This window comes from Amblyomma americanum, chromosome 2 (genome assembly GCF_052857255.1).
Source record: "Amblyomma americanum isolate KBUSLIRL-KWMA chromosome 2, ASM5285725v1, whole genome shotgun sequence".
Lineage (NCBI taxonomy): Eukaryota > Metazoa > Arthropoda > Arachnida > Ixodida > Ixodidae > Amblyomma > Amblyomma americanum.
In genome coordinates this window covers 34,848,621-34,865,860 of record NC_135498.1, presented here as the reverse complement: position 1 = coordinate 34,865,860, position 17,240 = coordinate 34,848,621, and the positions used below count along the sequence as shown (strand labels likewise).

General features: G+C 50.1%; 1 protein-coding gene across 1 annotated transcript in view; it reads right to left on the bottom strand.

The window, feature by feature from the left end:
- The window catches only part of LOC144119613 (uncharacterized), a 31,068-nt gene extending 14,453 nt beyond the window's left edge, over window positions 1-16,615 (bottom strand). The window contains exons 1-10 of the mRNA XM_077652187.1: window positions 16,360-16,615; window positions 16,115-16,230; window positions 11,522-11,585; window positions 6,539-6,678; window positions 5,011-5,160; window positions 3,999-4,274; window positions 3,681-3,779; window positions 3,003-3,176; window positions 1,934-2,142; window positions 904-1,143 (exon numbers count right to left, since the gene is read on the bottom strand). Coding sequence (XP_077508313.1) covers window positions 904-1,143; window positions 1,934-2,142; window positions 3,003-3,176; window positions 3,681-3,779; window positions 3,999-4,274; window positions 5,011-5,160; window positions 6,539-6,678; window positions 11,522-11,585; window positions 16,115-16,230; window positions 16,360-16,615 — 1,724 coding nt within the window. The remainder of the gene's footprint in view (window positions 1-903; window positions 1,144-1,933; window positions 2,143-3,002; window positions 3,177-3,680; window positions 3,780-3,998; window positions 4,275-5,010; window positions 5,161-6,538; window positions 6,679-11,521; window positions 11,586-16,114; window positions 16,231-16,359) is intronic.
- Between the last annotated feature and the right edge of the window lie 625 nt (window positions 16,616-17,240).

Genomic DNA, 17,240 nt, shown 5'->3' with positions numbered 1-17,240 from the left:
CATCAGACAGCTTGCTTACACTGCAGGAAGTATGCTACCTCTTCCACTGATCTCGAATGGGCCCTATCATGTGCCAGCCACTGCCACCCCGACCCAGCGATTAAAGCCTAGAGGTAAAGCAGAGGGTCACATCATCCGTCTGCGGTCTCTTTTCTGTATGCGTCTCATGGTTTCCGTGCTATGACACGTGATATCCTACCCAACAAATTTATCGAGCAGATCTCCCCACTTGACATTAAATCTGTTGTCCACTGCCGCGTTTTCGTTCAGCTCGATTCCACAGTGCTGCCCTGAGGCTCTTGTGTAAATGTTACAAGGGCTGAAATAATATAAAGATTCTATTCCAGTTTTATATTCGTCATTTAGTCATACGTCGCTCGCTACGCCCGTGTTATCAATGGGATCGGCCAGTCGGCGCGAAAGAAAAGAAGAATGGAATAGAATCGAATCGTAACACTGGCTGTTTTATACCGGCGCAGGTTCATTGGCCAAAGGCGGCCAAGACCGGATACAGACATTTCTATAACGATGCCGTACAAATAGATCTGTGCAGCCTTTATTTATAGCTTTACAGCCCAAGAATTTGTTTCTGGGACATCCTCTGTGGCTCGTTGTGCATCGCCACAGTTCCAAATTTTTTGGAAATGAGAGCAATTCTCATCGTCATCCATTCGAAAGTTGGGGCTTCCACGGGTGCGACAAGAACCCCACAACTTGGCTTAGAAGCAGAGCTCTTGGCCTCTATACTTTCGACAAAGCCTGTACCAAGAGCTCAGCTGCCTGTATACATCAGAAATTTCGCGAGAGATTCGTGCCCTGGAAGTCGTACTATCTTTGACACCTGGCGGAAGGATCGTGAACTATAATGCATTATCGCAATAACTGTTCGGGCTGCTCGCTCACTTGGCGTCCCCAATGGTGAGGACGCTGGTCTGGCCGAAGTCGACCATGGAATGCCTCCTGCGCGATGGCTGCTGCCGCGTGCCCTTGCCGCCGACCGAGGGCAGTGACGGACGCCTTCGCGTCTGCTTCGGTGCCGGAGCTGCGGGCTGGCGCGGAGATGTGCTGGCGGCAGAGAGGTCGCCTTGCTCCTGGACGGGCTGGTCGGTCCGGCTGACCCCTTCGGTGCATGTGGACCAGTCGCTGAATAAAGGCGGTTCCCAGCTAAGCCTCTCTCCAATTTCACACTTTTCCAACAAAGGAAAAACGAAGCGTTATGCTGATTCGCCCTCTTACGTTGCGAAAAGAGGCTCGTGCGCTCATTAGCGAAAAGTCAAAATTGGACGCTTAAGCGCTGTAGTAAATTAAAGCAACGAAGCCGCTTTTATACCGCTGTTTTTGAAAGACTAACATGACTTTTAACGTGGTGGTCTAACTCTGTAATGTATGCATACCGATGTCATTCAAATCATTACAAAGAAGAAAACACGCAACCAAAATTTCGTGTCTATAAATATTCATCAATTCAGCTAACCATTGATGACAAGTAGTCGTGGGTCGCGTGAATCCTGGAATTGTTGCTGAAACCATGAATTAGGGTAGCACAAAAATTTCTTGTACCCCAATACAGAGGGCACTGCACGAAAATGAAAATGGCGGCAGTTGGTACAAGGTTGAATGTTTGTTAGTTTCCATTGTAGGGCAAGTCTAACGACGATATGCTGGCGTGAAGTAGCCAGCGAATGCCGGGAGGTGTGGTGTTATTTGCCTGGTGCGGCTGCAGGAGAGCACGGAGAGTCCTGGTTAAAAGGATCCAGCATAGATATTTTCTTATCACAAATTATTGTTTCGAGAGACGACGATGAAGCGGGCAGGGGAGCGAGGCGAAATTCTCTCGTTATAACCCACACCCCCGTCATTAAATATGCCATAACTAACTGTCACGTCGTCTGCGTTGAAACCTAGGCTGGGGTGCCGCTGGTATAGCACTCACTGCGCCGCCCTGCTGCTCGTCTTGTCGCCCAAGCTGTGCAGCGAATGCGTGGCGGCGCTGTGGAACGAAGGCGTGGTGCAGTTCGCGTCGCTCTGTGCAGGACGGCATCTCGCGCGACATCCCAGCAGCATGGCAGCCAAGTCTTCCATGCCATCATGTGAGCGGCCACGGGGAAACGACTCTCCGGGCACCTTCACTCGCCTCACCACCTGAGCGCCGCGCCCGAAGAAGAGAACGCGTCAGTGCAGCCACTTCTGTGAAAAGGGAAATACCGGCTAATCAAGGGACTTTGATACAGGTTATTAAAGGGACTAATTAATACAGGCGACACGACATCGCCCTGTCGTGGATTCGTCGGGGGTGGGATAAGGCTCTATTTTCTGCTACCCCACGTGGGGGTCTCGAAAACCCCGGGTCACTAATTAGTATTAGTAATTAGCAGGGTAACAGTAGGGTGCCTGGATGCATCCTACTGCTCAGAGCCTAACATCACCCTCTACCGCAGCTCAAAATTCCATTTCTCCGCAGGCCCGGTAGAGGGCGACAGAAGCTGTACTCCCCCCATGCAAATCCTCAACGCCATGTCGCTCCGTAGAATGGTCTTCAAGCAGCAGAGCGGGGGGTGCGGCTGTGACGTCATACCATGTGACTCGCCGCGCCTCGGTGCAGCTCCGGCGCGCGGAGCGGTGGCGTCCGCTCGCCGTCGCAACTGCGTTGAACAACGTGAATCAACGCTCGCCTTGCAGTTGCGCTTCACCACGTGACTGGCCATTCAACTGATAATAAAAAGCGCGAAGCGTTGCCTTAAGTTCGCAGATAGCCACGAAGGAGTCGAGCGCTGGAACCATTGCTTCGGCTGGTGACCGTCGACGGCTGACTGATGCAGTCAGCGCGTTGACGAAGGACAGAAGGAGGAAACGTTAAACCACAGAAAACCGTGTCTGACCATGCTTAATCGAACTTCCGCTCTGTAAACTAAGTTCAGCAGGGTTGAAACCCAGAAAAATACTTTCGCGAGCGCGAAGCGTGGGTACAGAGTGGGTTGGCAGGTGCTTGAAGAAAAGCGTACATATCCATCGGCGCCCTTGAGCATCAAGGGCCGCGTACTCGGGCGGCTGTCGCTCGACCAGGTGGTAACCCTGCGCGAGCTGCCCTCACTGGCGGCGCTCGCGGCGGCGGAGACCGGAGAGCTAGCCTTGCGTCGTTGCTCCCGCCGCCTGGGGTGGGGAATCCGCTTCATCGCCTGGACAGCGCATGCGCAGAGAAAAAAACGTGCGTTCAAGCCCCGCAGTGAGAATCTGCGAATGCCAGCCACGGTAATTTAGTTCAGTACCCAATGCGCTCGCATACAAGCATGAAGTCATTCGTTCGAAACCCACCTGGACGGCGGGATTTATATAGATGAGCAATACAAAAGCGCTCGTCAACTGAGGTTTCGGTGCTCATTGAAGAACCACATGTGGTGTAAGTTAACCTATAACTGTTCGATAGAATGCCACGAGTGTCAGCGCATATACTTGAATGTTTAACATCAAAATGACATACTGATGTTAAAGCTGTATATTGAGCTCATATTTATAGCTTCTCTCCTAGGTTCGCCCATCAGACCGAGCTATCCCAGTCCGGTGTGACTGGATCAATACGTGTGACAACAGTCTAACACGGGTCTGTATTTGACGCCTCAAAGTTGCTGCGATTAAAAAGCTCCCTGCACCATGTCTCCAATGCCAGAAGCAGGCAAGAGTACCTTGGAGAGTCTTTCGAATAGTTTGTCGCTGTCCTGGAAGCTGACCGCAGTCAAAGTATCCACAGACTTCCGAGTAGGCCTCGTGTCGGAACTCGGCGTCTGCAAGAATGGGGATCAAAATCATGAGCCCGCGGGTCCAACTTACCCTATTTTTAGCAAGTGAACAGCCACTTCACTTATATACTTTGTTACACGAAGCTCACGTTTGAGTGTAGAACACAAAGACCTTGACGAAGAGAGGGAGAGAACACTGAGGTTGTTTACTCATTTTCGGAACAAGGGACAACGACAGCTAAACCGAGAACTAGCAAGACGCACCCGGTCTCTCACTCGAGCACGGAGCACGCGGTCCAGCTGCTCGGCGTGCAGGAATTCGAGGACGCGGTCGGTGATCCACATGAGCGGCAGAGCCAGGGCCACGCTGGACGCCACCATGGCGCCCAGGAAGGCGGCCGAGCAGACAAGGGCGAACAGGGCGCGCCTCCGGAGTCCGAATCGGGCGCACAGGGTCAGGCTTAGTCGGGGCACCAGGTCGGTGTCTCGCTCCACGGCGGACAACAGCAGCAGCGTCAGCGCCAGGCTCAGCACGCTCTCCTGCGTAGGGAGCGTCCGAGGACAGCATCTAGGACACCACCAAGAGAGCACTGTGAGATCTTTGAGCGCATAGGCTATGTTCAGGTTCCATCGACGAGCGACCGCGTTCAGGACGCTGCGAATGGTGCGTTACGAGGGCTTCTTTGCGCAAAACTGCGCTGTTCAGGTTGCATTCATGAGTCACCGTTTGCAGAGCCCGTGGACACGGTGGACTATAGAGGTGGACTCACGAGTGACCGTGTCCACGGTGTCCGTGGTCCTGATCTCCGATTTCCTTTACTGTTTTAAGTGTATTCGTTGATGGATCAAAAGACACTTTATTCTCAAACTGGTAGTGCCAACTCTCCTTTTTGTTCGCTTTGATCCTACCAGGCAGTAAGCGAAGGGATCTCATCAGGTGGCAGGCTTATGCCGTAGAGTGATAGGCATGCGGTACAAGCTTGATTTTTGCTAAGATGGTAAACAATTAAAGCTGCAGCGATGATATGCATCCAGTCTACTTACGACTACCTTTTATTAAGACCTGTTTTTGTGTTCATGCTTTGTGCGTAATATCCGAGGGGGCGACAGCAGTCGTTGAATATGGAACCCTCGCATGAATATAACGTGTATATGTACGTACGTCTCAATATTAACAATAATAAACTCCAATCCCAACCTAAAGACAGCAGCTACTTTATCCGTTCATCAAAAAGGACAATCGGAAAGCCACTTCCGGTGTCCGAGTTGTACCGACCGACAGGTACTCGGGTGCAACGCTACGGCCGGCCATGACGCCCAGCAGAGGGCCGTCCACCAGGGGTAGCATTCCGGTGACCGCCTTGGGTGCCGCGTTGCACGCCCACATGAGCAGCTGCAGAAGCACGCAGTACACACACCGGCTCGTCTGTGGAAAGGGAAAGCATTGTCCTTCTTGCGTTTGAAGCCAGACTATAAACGAAAGGTTAATTGTAGTAGGCAGCCATGTTGAAAAAGAGCACAAGAAATTACGAACGCCTCCGACTGAGAGCGAAACCACACGACGAAAGACATTTACGAATTCCGTCCGTCGTGTGGACGCTCTGGATGAAGTCTACATCCGTGCACCAGACATGGCAGAAGCGACTGTACTGAAACAAAGATATATATGTGTGTGCGAATGTTTGTGCATACGAGACTTAACGCCCCTAAGCAGGACGGGGGCTAAGAGCAACGACGTAATAGGAAGCTTCAGATTAATTTCCACCATGTGGAGTTCCTTAATGCGCACTGACATCGCACAGCAGGCGAGCGGTTTTGCATTCCTTCACTATGGAAATGCGGTCACGGTGCATGATTTCGTTTCTGAACTGAGCAGCAGTTTGAATAATTACTAAATTCTTTGGGAGGTAGCAGTTTAGGAATGCAGTGAATTATATTTCTACAGTAACTTGAAGAGAAGACTATCCTTTACTTCCTTGTGCACCTCTGGCCGATGCTCACAGCAATAAAACGGTGCAACGTTCTCTATATGCAAAAAAAGTTCCAGCACGGAGGGCGAAACGTTTCAGAAGCCTCCACTCAGGCAAGATTGCTTGTGAGCTACAACAGGAACCCCTGAAAGCGCATGTTTCTAGAATAAATAAAATGTATTGAGCTGTTTGCTGCATCTAAGAGTAACATCAACGCTACTCTAATTTTTTAAATGCGATTTTATTGACCGAATAATTGGGAAGCGTGACGTAATTTAGGTTAACAGAGACTTAAGATTAGGTAACGAGCCTTGGGAACCTATTGGTATACGAGTGGCTGCGGATGCCACAGAACAGAGACAGTCGGAAGCCACTGAGAGCAGAGCTTGGGCTTGGGTAGGCATAAGACGGCTGATGACAACGATGAAATTTTAGACGTATTTAAAACACACAAAATCAGGCTGTAATATCCTACTTAATTACCGTTCAAGAGTTATTATACAATGCATGGGTGTGCGCCCTTATTTCACATTTCAATAAATACACTTTATCACCTAGCACGTTCTGTGCGCCTCCTTTATTATTGTGCTCATTCTCCAAGCTATTGAGCCAGAGTTAGTCAATTATACGTAACGCTGAATGGACTATACGGTTAGTCGCAACTTCCAGCACAAACGTCATGGCAATGCGACCGTCACGTTCTTGTTGCAGTTCGTGCCATTCGGTCCGCGCTCAGAACGGGTTCTGGTTTCGAGAGCGGCTGAACCCAGCACCCGTCACGTGAAGTAGCCATAGCGTTGCTACCGGCAACCTGATCACGCATGCACCCTATACCTTGGAGCCTTCGATCAAGATGGGAGACAGGTAGAGCGGCAGCAGGCATCCAGCGTTCCGGAACTCTCCGGAGCGTTTCGGGCTCGTGGGAGGCCTCCTCGCCTTGGATGCGTCGCCGCTGCTCCGGCTACTGCTTGAACCTGAGTTAGATTGACGCACCATTGGACGACTATTACACCGACACATGAATGCCATGGATAGAAGAGCTAGCCTCAAGAGCGATCTCCCGTCAAACGCTCTAAGGCAGGCGTCCGACCGAAGAGCCCATCGTTTGTGGTTGGGACTAGGTTCCGCTTAATTCATGGCCCCTAAGCAGCGTTTTACTGACTGCCAGTGACAGTTCGAGGAGTCAGTCGCAGCGTATAAATCATGTCACTGTCGTCAAATGTTCACTAAAAACTTTCGCATTCACCTTCTGCTCGATAATAATGTTGACAGAGAGGGCGGACTGGAGGACGTAACAAATGTGCCCTGCGTAGTTATGGAATCAATGTGCGCTTGGTCGAAAATTGCCTTGGACAGGCCTCTTCATGAGGGATTCAAACTTATACGGCAAAGTCCCAGAAAAAAAATCTCCTGCGGTTCAACTACTGCTGAACCTGGTTTGAGAGCGAAAGCTGTGGTGTATCGGGAAAGTAGACGCGGCTTGGCGTCTGTAACGTTGCGTGCGTTCCGCACTCTGGATAGGCAGCGCGTCCACCCTGCCAGGTGGCAGTTAAACTAGTGGTTGATGGCCCCAATGAACGCTGCGGCCTATTCTGCCGTTCTCTACCGGCGAATCAAAAGTTCAAAGGTCAAGTGTGCGACCCCATGGTGGACCACATACGGTAAGGCCTATAGCCACACTTGACCACTGGCTCACTTGAAGGCCAACCGGCAACGCACAGCGAAGTCGGCTTTATCTAGCGTAGCGAAGCTTTCGCTTCAATAATCTCCTGCAAGCCTTCGTCTTCCTTTTCTGTGAAATCCTGGGTATGTCGATCTGAGTATAGTGACCTCACCGCTACAGTGTGAGAAGTTAACTAAACGTGACGTGATTCCTAGCTTAATGTCTCAGTGGTACTCCTGACCGAACAAAGCAATACTGTAGGAAGACTACAAAAGCGACATCGAATTCGGACCTAAAATGAACTTCATTACTGAAACTGTGTTGACAACTCCAGAAGTCCAGGTTTAGACTATAGTCGAACCCATACCTGCGGCGAGTTTGATGCTATTTAATGTCACATGGTGAAAGGTGAAAGTCCCCTCATGATCATTATTTAACGCAAACATTTTCTAGCTTAAGATTTTTATAAAAGACGTAATGCATTACACAAAGTCCAAAGACTAAGAGCGCCAGTGATGCACCTACTTGTGAGAACGATGGTTATAGCTTGAATTACCATTGCTTTCTCGACTGTAACATGTGTGCATCTATAGCTTAACGCTGTCATCGGTGCAGCATTTCCAACAACTAGCCTTTATAGACGACGGAGAACAAGTCACCTAGTTACTTCGCTATTCGCTCACTAGCCCTGATGGAGCACGGCTCGTTCCGACCAATATTAAGGGAAGCGCATTTACTTGGTGAATAGCATGTATATTTTGTTTAAAAAGTACTGCGCTCTGAATGAGCGCTTGCGTGTTCCGCTTTTGCCTCGAAAAAAGGATTGTTGTCGTAACAAAAGAGACTTGCTTCACGATTGCTCAAGAGTGGCGAACTAGGTGTAAGGGAGATTTAGCTTGATAGCTTGCTACGTCTTTTGTTTAGTATTTCCGCGGTCAGAGCGATGAAAGGACTGAAAGGATTAGGAAGCAATGAAGAGAGTGCGAATAAACAGTTGCGAACAAGTAAGAGATGCCCCACCTACCGCTGTCTGGCAGCTGTCTCATTGCTCAATCTTCTTCTTCTGCGCTCACGTCTAGGACACGAAGGCAGCTGCCTCGTGACTTCTTCTTTTACAAGTTATAGCCTTCTTTCGTAAAACTATGCCCAGTTTTTACAGCAAAATTTTCGGTCCTGGTTTTGGCCAGCAAAAGTTCAGGTATTGAAAGCAGTGAAGTCATCATTGAAAACGAGACCGTTTCGACTTATGAATTTTAACTCTATACTAAGCGGCCTTCTGCGTGTCTGCTCCGTTCGCGCTTGTGCCATGACTCGTCAGTCCAGGCTATGTTGCTCCCGGTTAATTTTAGGAATACCACAAATAAAGGCCGCGTGCATTCTGAGGTCGCCAGCCTTGAGGGTATCGGTTTCGAATTCTTTCCCTTTCCTTCAATGATGATGTTTGAGCGCTTTAGGCACTACATGGCTAGATTATCAGCGAGTAATTGTTGTTGTTATTACCTGACGATTTCCGGTACTTATATTCTTTAGTGAAATGAGGGCGAATGCATTTTTTCGGGTAATGTGAGGTGCACTGACAAGTTTTCGCCGAAGTCGCTGCAAAGGTGGGCGCTATAAGGAAACAAACTCCGGGAGAATTGACTTGTCACTAACGCCGCTGTCTCCTTTGGCGCTGCCGGACGTAGCTCCTTCTGTTGTCGATTGTTTCTCGGCACTTTAATGCGACAACGCTAAGGATTCCGTCCTGCAGGAAATCTGACGTCGTCGTCGGATTCGTGAGCGAAAAATCCCCGGAGAAACAACCTAGCTGGGCCACCTAGGTCACGTGACCGTGTGACGTCATCACAACCCGTCTAATGCGTTGTGAGCGAACTGACCACAGCAGCAGGTGGCAGTTAACGATTGGTCGATCGGAAATAGCGACCTGGTTAGCACAAGCCTCACCGGTGGCAGCACCTGCCATCGCAGGGCAGTCGCACACCGCTTAACCGCTGCACCACTGCGCCAGGAGTGGTATTAGGACTGCCAGGGATCTAGGGACGTAGACAATGAACGGTTCTGCATATATTGGCACTAACCCACTTAAGCCCTCGCGTCATGCCCTTAAAGTGCGACTGAAGAGGCTTTAAAACTCGAAGACCTTAAAGGAGTCGCGTGTGTGAAACTTGCAGTTAAAAAATGCGAAGGTTTTTTTTTTGTGCTAGCAAGCGTGCGAAGGCAGCGGTGTGCTGAAATTTCGGCAACACTGATGTCGTCGTAAGTTTCTCCACGGCAGGTAAAAGGAGAATATCAAAATGTTTTAAGTTTTCTGGACCGAGACCTACATGAAAAAAATAACGCGGGTCCTAACGCCTGGGGCCTGATCAGGTGAAGTTTCTGCTTTTATCTTATCGCGTTTAGAAGTGTACAGCACTTATCAAGTTGTAGAGTCACTCCTGTGCATACGTCATTCAATAAGGTACATCAGCATTATGAAGTGATCACAAGTCCATGCGATATGGAGCGTGGAATTTATGCAACTGTTACTAGGGCCCGTGTGACTCTTCAAAATTATTGCATGAATATAATTTTAGTAGCTCAATACTGGCCGCTGTGTACGCCTCGGCCTCCGTAGCAAATCAAAAAATAAAAATATGCGCCATTTTGTAAACTGCGTGTCCTTCCGAAACAGCTTCTCATACAAAAGGAAGCGGGAGATAGGGGTCGCTGTTTAAGAGCTAATAATAATAATAATAATAATAATAATAATAATAATAATAATAATAATAATAATAATAATAATAATAATAATAATAATAATAATAATAATAATAATAATAATAATAATAATAATAATAATAATAAATTGGTTTTTGGGGACAGGAAATGGCGCAGTATCTGTCTCATATATCGTTGGACACCTGAACCGCGTCGTAAGGGAAGGAATAAAGGAGGGAGTGAAAGAAGAAAGGAAGAGAGAGGTGCCGTAGTGGAGGGCTCCGGTAATAATTTCGACCACCTGGGGATCTTTAACGTGCACTGACATCGCACAGCACACGGGTGCCTTAGCGTTTAGCCTCCATAAAAACGCAGCCGCCGCGGTCGGGTTCGAGGATCAGAATTCGGGGGCAGCGAAGCGATGGCGTAGAGGGATTGCGATCGCGTAGATGCGGAGCATCCACCAGGTATACGGGAGGACCGGGGTTCGAATCCCGGTGCCACGCAATTCTCCACCAGGATTTGACGAAAAAACTCCGTGTGTCGATGGAATTGCATATTCAGGCCTGAGGTGCGGCCTGATCTCGGTCATCAGAATCAACCAAGAGAGTGTTTGGCCATCCTGGTATATAGAACTTGGCGACAACCACCTACATGAACAAGGGCAGGGTTAATTGAAGAGATAAGGGAGAGGCCTTTTCGCTGTAGTCGGCAGAATCATGTTGCTGCTGCTACTGCTGATGATGATGTTGATGATGATGAGGATTCGAAGATGCTGTACCCGCGAGTGGCAGGTGCACCACCGCCGCGCTGGCTCAGTGGTTAGGGCGCTCGGCTACTGATCCGCAGTTCCAGGGCTCGAACCCTACCGTGGCGGCTGCGTTTTTACGGAGGCAAAACGCTAAGGCGCCCGTGTGCTGTGCGATGTCAGTGCACGTTAAAGATCCCCAAGTGGTCGAAATTATTCCGGAGCCCTCCACTACGGCACCCCTTCCTTTTTTCTTTCACTCCCTCCTTTATATCCCTTCCCTTACGGCGCGGTTCAGGTGTCCAACGATATATGAGACAGATACTGCGCCATTTCCTTTCCCCAAAAACCAACCTTACTGCACGGTGAACCACGATGTAAGCACATGAGAGCCATTGTGCCCTCATGTTCCCCCTGTAGGGTTATATTACGTTAGCGGTCCTTGTTCTGTTCGCTATTTCATTACACTGCATGTGGGCACCACAGCTTGTAACATCAAGACTATCAATGATCATCACTCTAAAGTAATGCGCAACACAACATTTGACGATAAATGCATTCAATATCCATTTTTACTCTCGTTAACACATATTCAAACAATTCATTAAAACCAGGCGTTGCTAGCGCGTTTGTGTCGTCGGTGATCTCAAGCCGACGAAAACGATGGGTTGTTTCAGGGCAGCCAGTGGGTTTAGCACAAGGAGGATGCCTTGGGTGGGCGGGTTGTCCTTGAATTCCATGTAGAAGCCGTAGATGTTGTACAGGATAAGCCCCTGCGAGGTGAACAAACAGCCAAGAGAGGCATTGTAGTTTCTCGGAAATATGCATCGTTAATACCATTACCAACAGCAGCAGCCGGATAACGTTGGGATTGTGACAATGTGTACTGAGAGCTGAAAACAGCCTTTAACATAGGCAGAACGTGCAGAGCAAGACAACGTATTGGTGTGATGAAAAAGTCTTGTTAGGAAAAGATGCATGTTTAGGTTGTTGCAGCCGTGCATGAAGCGAGGATGAATTGATTTGTACTTTCGGCGAAGTTCTCTCAGACCATTACATTGGCACTGCAGCACCAAACAAATGATCGCACAGCACGGTCATCCAAAGCTAAGCATGCCTTTTTCGTCTCTCGAAGTGAACAGTCTCGCAGTCTGAAAAATCTTCAGTGGTATTGATCTTCTGAGCACCTAGCTAGCATTGAGCTTGGAATCAAACCTGTCTATAGTGCTTGAGGAAAAACTACTACGGGGGACAAAAGTTGCCGGGACGCGAGTTCTAGTACAAACGTTTCTTGTAGTTACACCTCGCTGTTCAGTTGCCTGATGTTGTACAAAGGCATTGAAGGCCTAAATGCTCCTTCCTCTTTTCACAAAAAATTGCTGATGGCCTAGTTCTATTAGGCCTAGTTCTCTTAGGCCAGGATATACGTAGCGAAAGCGCGGAGACTTTTGCATCGGAAGAGTGCATCGACTAGATGCGCCTTTATTCATGGTTAAAGCTTGAGCCGTCGTGGCGGAGTGGTAGCGTCTCTGCCTCAAACGCCGAACGCTCTGGTTTGATTCCGAGCCTCGGCACATGTTTTTTTTTATTCAGTGAGTGATAATAATAATTGGCTTTTGGGGAAAGGAAATGGCGCAGTATCTGTCTCATATATCGTTGGACACCTGAACCGCGCCGTAAGGGGAGGAATAAAGGAGGCGTGAAAGAAGAAAGGGAGAAAGAGGTGCCGTAGTGTAGGGCTCCGGAATAATTTATACCACCTGGGGATCTTTAACGTGCACTGACATCGCACAGCACACGGGTGCCTTAGCGTTCTGCCTCCATAAAAACGCAGCCGCCGCGGTCGGGTTCGAACCCGGGAACTCCGGATCAGTAGCCGAGCGCCCTAACCACTGAGACACCGCGGCGGGTGAAACGCCGAAGGCCCTGGTTTGATTCCGAGCCTGAGCCCGTGTTTTTTTTTTATTCAGTGAGTGATAATAATAATTTGTTTTTGGGGAAAGGTAATGGCGCAGTATCTGTCTCATATATCATTGGACACCTGAGTCGCGTCGTAAGGGAAGGAATAAAAGAGGGAGTGAAAGAAGAAAGCAAGAGAGAGGTGCCGTAGTGGAGGGCTCCGGAATAATTTCGACCACCTATGAAACAGATACTGCCCCATTTCCTTTCGCCAAAAACCAATTTATTATTATTATTATTATTACACTTGTGCATTTGCACGGTATTGTTTTTTTTCTCATTAATTGTTCATCACGTCTACTTGTTTTCATTAATATTATTTCTTTAATACTGTGTACTCTCGCCTGATTGTAACGCGTTCACTAATTACATTTCTTATTGTGGATGATTGTATTTCTAGCTTGTATTGTGAAATTATTCCGGAGCCCTCCACTACGGCACCTCTCTCTTGCTTTCTTCTTTCACTCCCTCTTTTATTCCTTCCCTTACGACGCGACTCAGGTGTCCAATGATATACGAGACAGATACTGCGCCATTACCTTTCCCCAAATGTGCTAAGCCAGTTAGCTTAGATCGAATAATTTTTTTCGCCCTGGCAATGCAGCAGCCGCGGCCACAGTTGCAGTAGTAGTGCACGGAACTAACCGGACGCAAGGCGCTCGCTGAAATGCAGAACGATGCCCCCAGAAAGGCCCCAGTGGAGCTTTCGAGGTGCCATTGTGTTAGATACTCTCGATTACTGAATACTTTAACTGAACTGAGCGAGCCGACACCAAATGTTGATGCTATTACGCATGGACGTCAAGTGGACGGTTTATCTGTACTAAAAAAAATTAAACCAGGGCCGTTATACTCGGATCTCAGCGTAAGAGCTGTCTGCAGACGCTAATGTGGAATAGATGACGAAGAGAAACGTTTCATTTAGGCTATAGCCAGGCGCCTATCAACCGTCGCATAACACGCGCGACAGTATCGTCAAAGCGTCTGGCGTCCTTGCTCCTTCAAGAAAACATAGCCGGCTTTAGCTACTGAAAGGACATACACGACAGCAGATTCACGGCAGAATATTTATTGCGTCATAATAACACTCTCAGGACATTTCACGCAAATTGCTGCAGTACAATTATGCAAGCATTAACAAACAGAAGGGAAATACAGAAGAATAAGCAAAAATGCACACAATAAAGTAGCACTAGACTGTAAAGCACACCGGTTGAAGAATGTGGGTGATGGCTTTCAACACGACAATAATTCGTTCAACAGCGGTGCAGGCTGCTTGTCAGCGCTTGCCATTTACATGCCGCTTTCAAGTGGCCACCGGGTATGAAGGACCCGCCTTTGGACGCAATCATCTGTGGGGAATCCAGTGAGCTTATCTTTGGGAGTGCGGACGGTCCGGTGATTGGCACTATAGCCCCACGCCCTGTCACTGCTCCATGACTACACACCGATTTCTTCCGGTAAAAGCAGGCACACAAGCGGCGTCGCATTGCTGAGGCATTGTGTGTCGCGAAGGGAAGTGCTCGGACGCAACGACCACGTCATCATCGTCTCCAGAAGCTGTGGAAGGCAGAGACTCGGTCTCTCGTTCCCAAAAATTTGATTCCGCGGCAGGAGCATCTGTGGATGCCACAGGCTTGGCCTCTGGCTGCGAGATATTCAGTTCCACGGCGGGAGCATCTGTGGACGCGATAGACTCGGTTTCGCGTTCCCAGAAGCTTACTTCCGTAGTGGGAGCAGCATCAGCAGAAATGCATGGCTCTTCAGTTGTCTCGGCGAAGCGGTCGGATGCATGTGTGGTTTGCCGTTCGTCACCTGCCAGCATGCTACTCACAGTGACTTCAGCAGGGAATGAAGTCTGTAGCCAATTACTAACCATGGCGTTAACGTCTTCTGCTGGTCCAATGATTGTGGCCAGTGGGTCTGGAAAAGGGGCCGCTCGTCCCGAATTACTGCTCCGTTCAGCGTCTGTATCAGCAATGGTAGCGACGGCCTTGTCTTCCGTTCCGTTTGGCCTCTGATCATCGACAGAGAAGCTAGCGACCATTTCTTTGTGTTGACTGTCTCCAGAAGCATGGTGCATCTCTACACAAGCGTCGTGGTCGCAGGAGGAGGGCTGGACAAGAGCACCACCGCGGCATTCTTCGAAATCCTCCGGGGCAAGGTTATTGCCAGCGTTCACAACCTCCACGAAGGCGGCTGTATCTGGCTGCCTTATTGGAGGAGAGCTTTCTTCCTTAGAAAGACGAGATGTGGTACCCCCATGGAACAAACGGTCGGTATCAGAGCTAGCAACCAGTGTACCAAGAGCACCGGAACCTAGTGAGTGCACTTGAAGTCGATTCTCACTGGAGAGGCTTGCGACCTCCAAGATTTGCGCTCCGCCACAGGTCAAACCAGGTTCGCCGTTAACTTCCGCCTGTGCTATCTCACGATCTGAAATCACGCGTTGACCTGCTCTGGTGGCGACCGAGGCTGAATGCCGTGAAGGCTTATGGGAAAGGACGACTTGTTCTTCCCTCTTCTCCTGGAACCGGACATGCTTGATTTGTTCCCTCTGTGAGGCTTGTTTTGAACTATGGTCACAGAATAAGTCCCTCTTCACCACTCGTGCTGAGCGCTCGGCCCTGACCTGAGCAAGCGCACGGTGGCATTGGCCTCGCATTCTTAACTGAGCGCATGCACAAAGTTCAGTAGTCTCTGAATTTTCAGGCTCCTGCCAGTGCGCCCAGCTCCTGGAACCAATATCAACCTGAGTTCCAGTCGATCTGACTTGCCTGCCGGTGCCGCTAGGAGCTGACGCATCCACGACTCGCCTGTCCCGCTTTGCAAAATCCGTAGATGTGTGTAGCCTGTATCCGGATTCATTGTGCGGTCTGGCACTAGATTCAATGCGCCATCTAGACCCGGAGTCACTGCGCTGTCTGGTAGACGGTTCAGCGCGTCGCCTGGTCCCAGATCGACTGCGTCGAATTGTCCCGCACTCGCAACACCGCTGGGGGCTGGCTTCCATTTCTCTTCGGTGAGGCCGGTGCTGCGAATGGCGAGGCTCATAGTAAGCAGCATCGAGCCACGACGAGCTGTGCGTCCGGTGTTTTCTGCGTCTCCCGCTGTCGTCTCTCTCCTTTTCCGATGATACCGCCCTTTCGACGTGCCGTGGAGTGATGCAGCGTTCGCGTCGCCGGTGCAACCGCTCCTGACAACTCTCCGAGGCATCGTACGGACCATGCTCAGAATCATTCACGTGCGGCCAAGTGGTGGAGCGTTCGCCGCGTCCGTTCGAACAACAGGGACGCCAAAACTCCGAATTCGTCGAGGAATCGTTCGAGCCTTGCAGAGGCACGCGTCGGTTGTACGGCGCACCGCCAGAGTGCGGCGTCCGTCCCGTCTGACTGTACGGCGACTGACCAGGGAAGTTTGTCCTGTAGTTACCTCCCTGCTCGAGAATAATTCGGTTCTCTGGTTGCACCACGCAGGTTCCACCACCCATGAAAGCAGACCTCCACTGTGGACCCCTGCCAGTTTCCGATGGTTGCATTGGTTTTAGGTTCGGCGACCAGGCAGGACCGAGGGACGGACGCCAGTTACCTTGGAATGGACGCCCGCGATCCATCTCAGGTGTCGGTGACGGACCGGAGTTCTCATAGGCGCTATGTCCATGGTCTGCCTCGAAGAGGTCACTCCCGTCGACGCAGTCGTCGCTCCGGCCGCTTTCGTCGCTGGTGGAGCCGTAGTAGTAGCGCTGAAACTCATCCGAGGTTGAGGCCATACTGTCGCCTTGAAACTGCTCGTACCCGTCGACGTGTGGCGGACGCTTGCGCTTTAATCCGCTGTCCAGGGACATGGATCTCGGACGAGGCTTGTGGCGTTCCATCGGTTCCTCGCAGAAGCTTCACGTACTGCGAACCCGCGTTGTAGGTACGTGCCGCGTGTTCTGTGTCCCTACAGGAAAATCACTTTCTTCACACTCTGGGCAACAGCTTACAGTGGGTGCTACCGACGGGGAGGAGGAATGAAATGAGGACGAATCCACGAAACAGTTCCCTTTTTAACGCGTTCGCTTTCTCTCTCGCCACCTCGCTCCATTGGCCGCGTGTCGTCACCGCTGGCGGTGACATCACTTCATGGAGGCGGGACCACGGATTTTGTTACGTCACGAGACATGTCAGTCCAGTGAAATTGAACGCGTTCGGTCGCTGTGTGTGGAACTCGGAAAGTGGCGTTCGCTTCGGCGCGAGAAGAAACATGCCGGTTCCTCCCGTTGCCCCGCCGTTGTTCGCGGTGCTTAGCGAATGTTATCGACGGCATCGGCGGTCGCACGCGAACGACAATTCTTTCTACATGCCTGACGATGCCTTCCTAGAGATGCCTGAATCTGGAGAGCGGAAGCTGCAGTGTATCGGGTGAGTAGACGCGGCTTGGCGTGTAACGTTGAGTGCGTTCCGCACACTGGATAGGCAACGCGACTA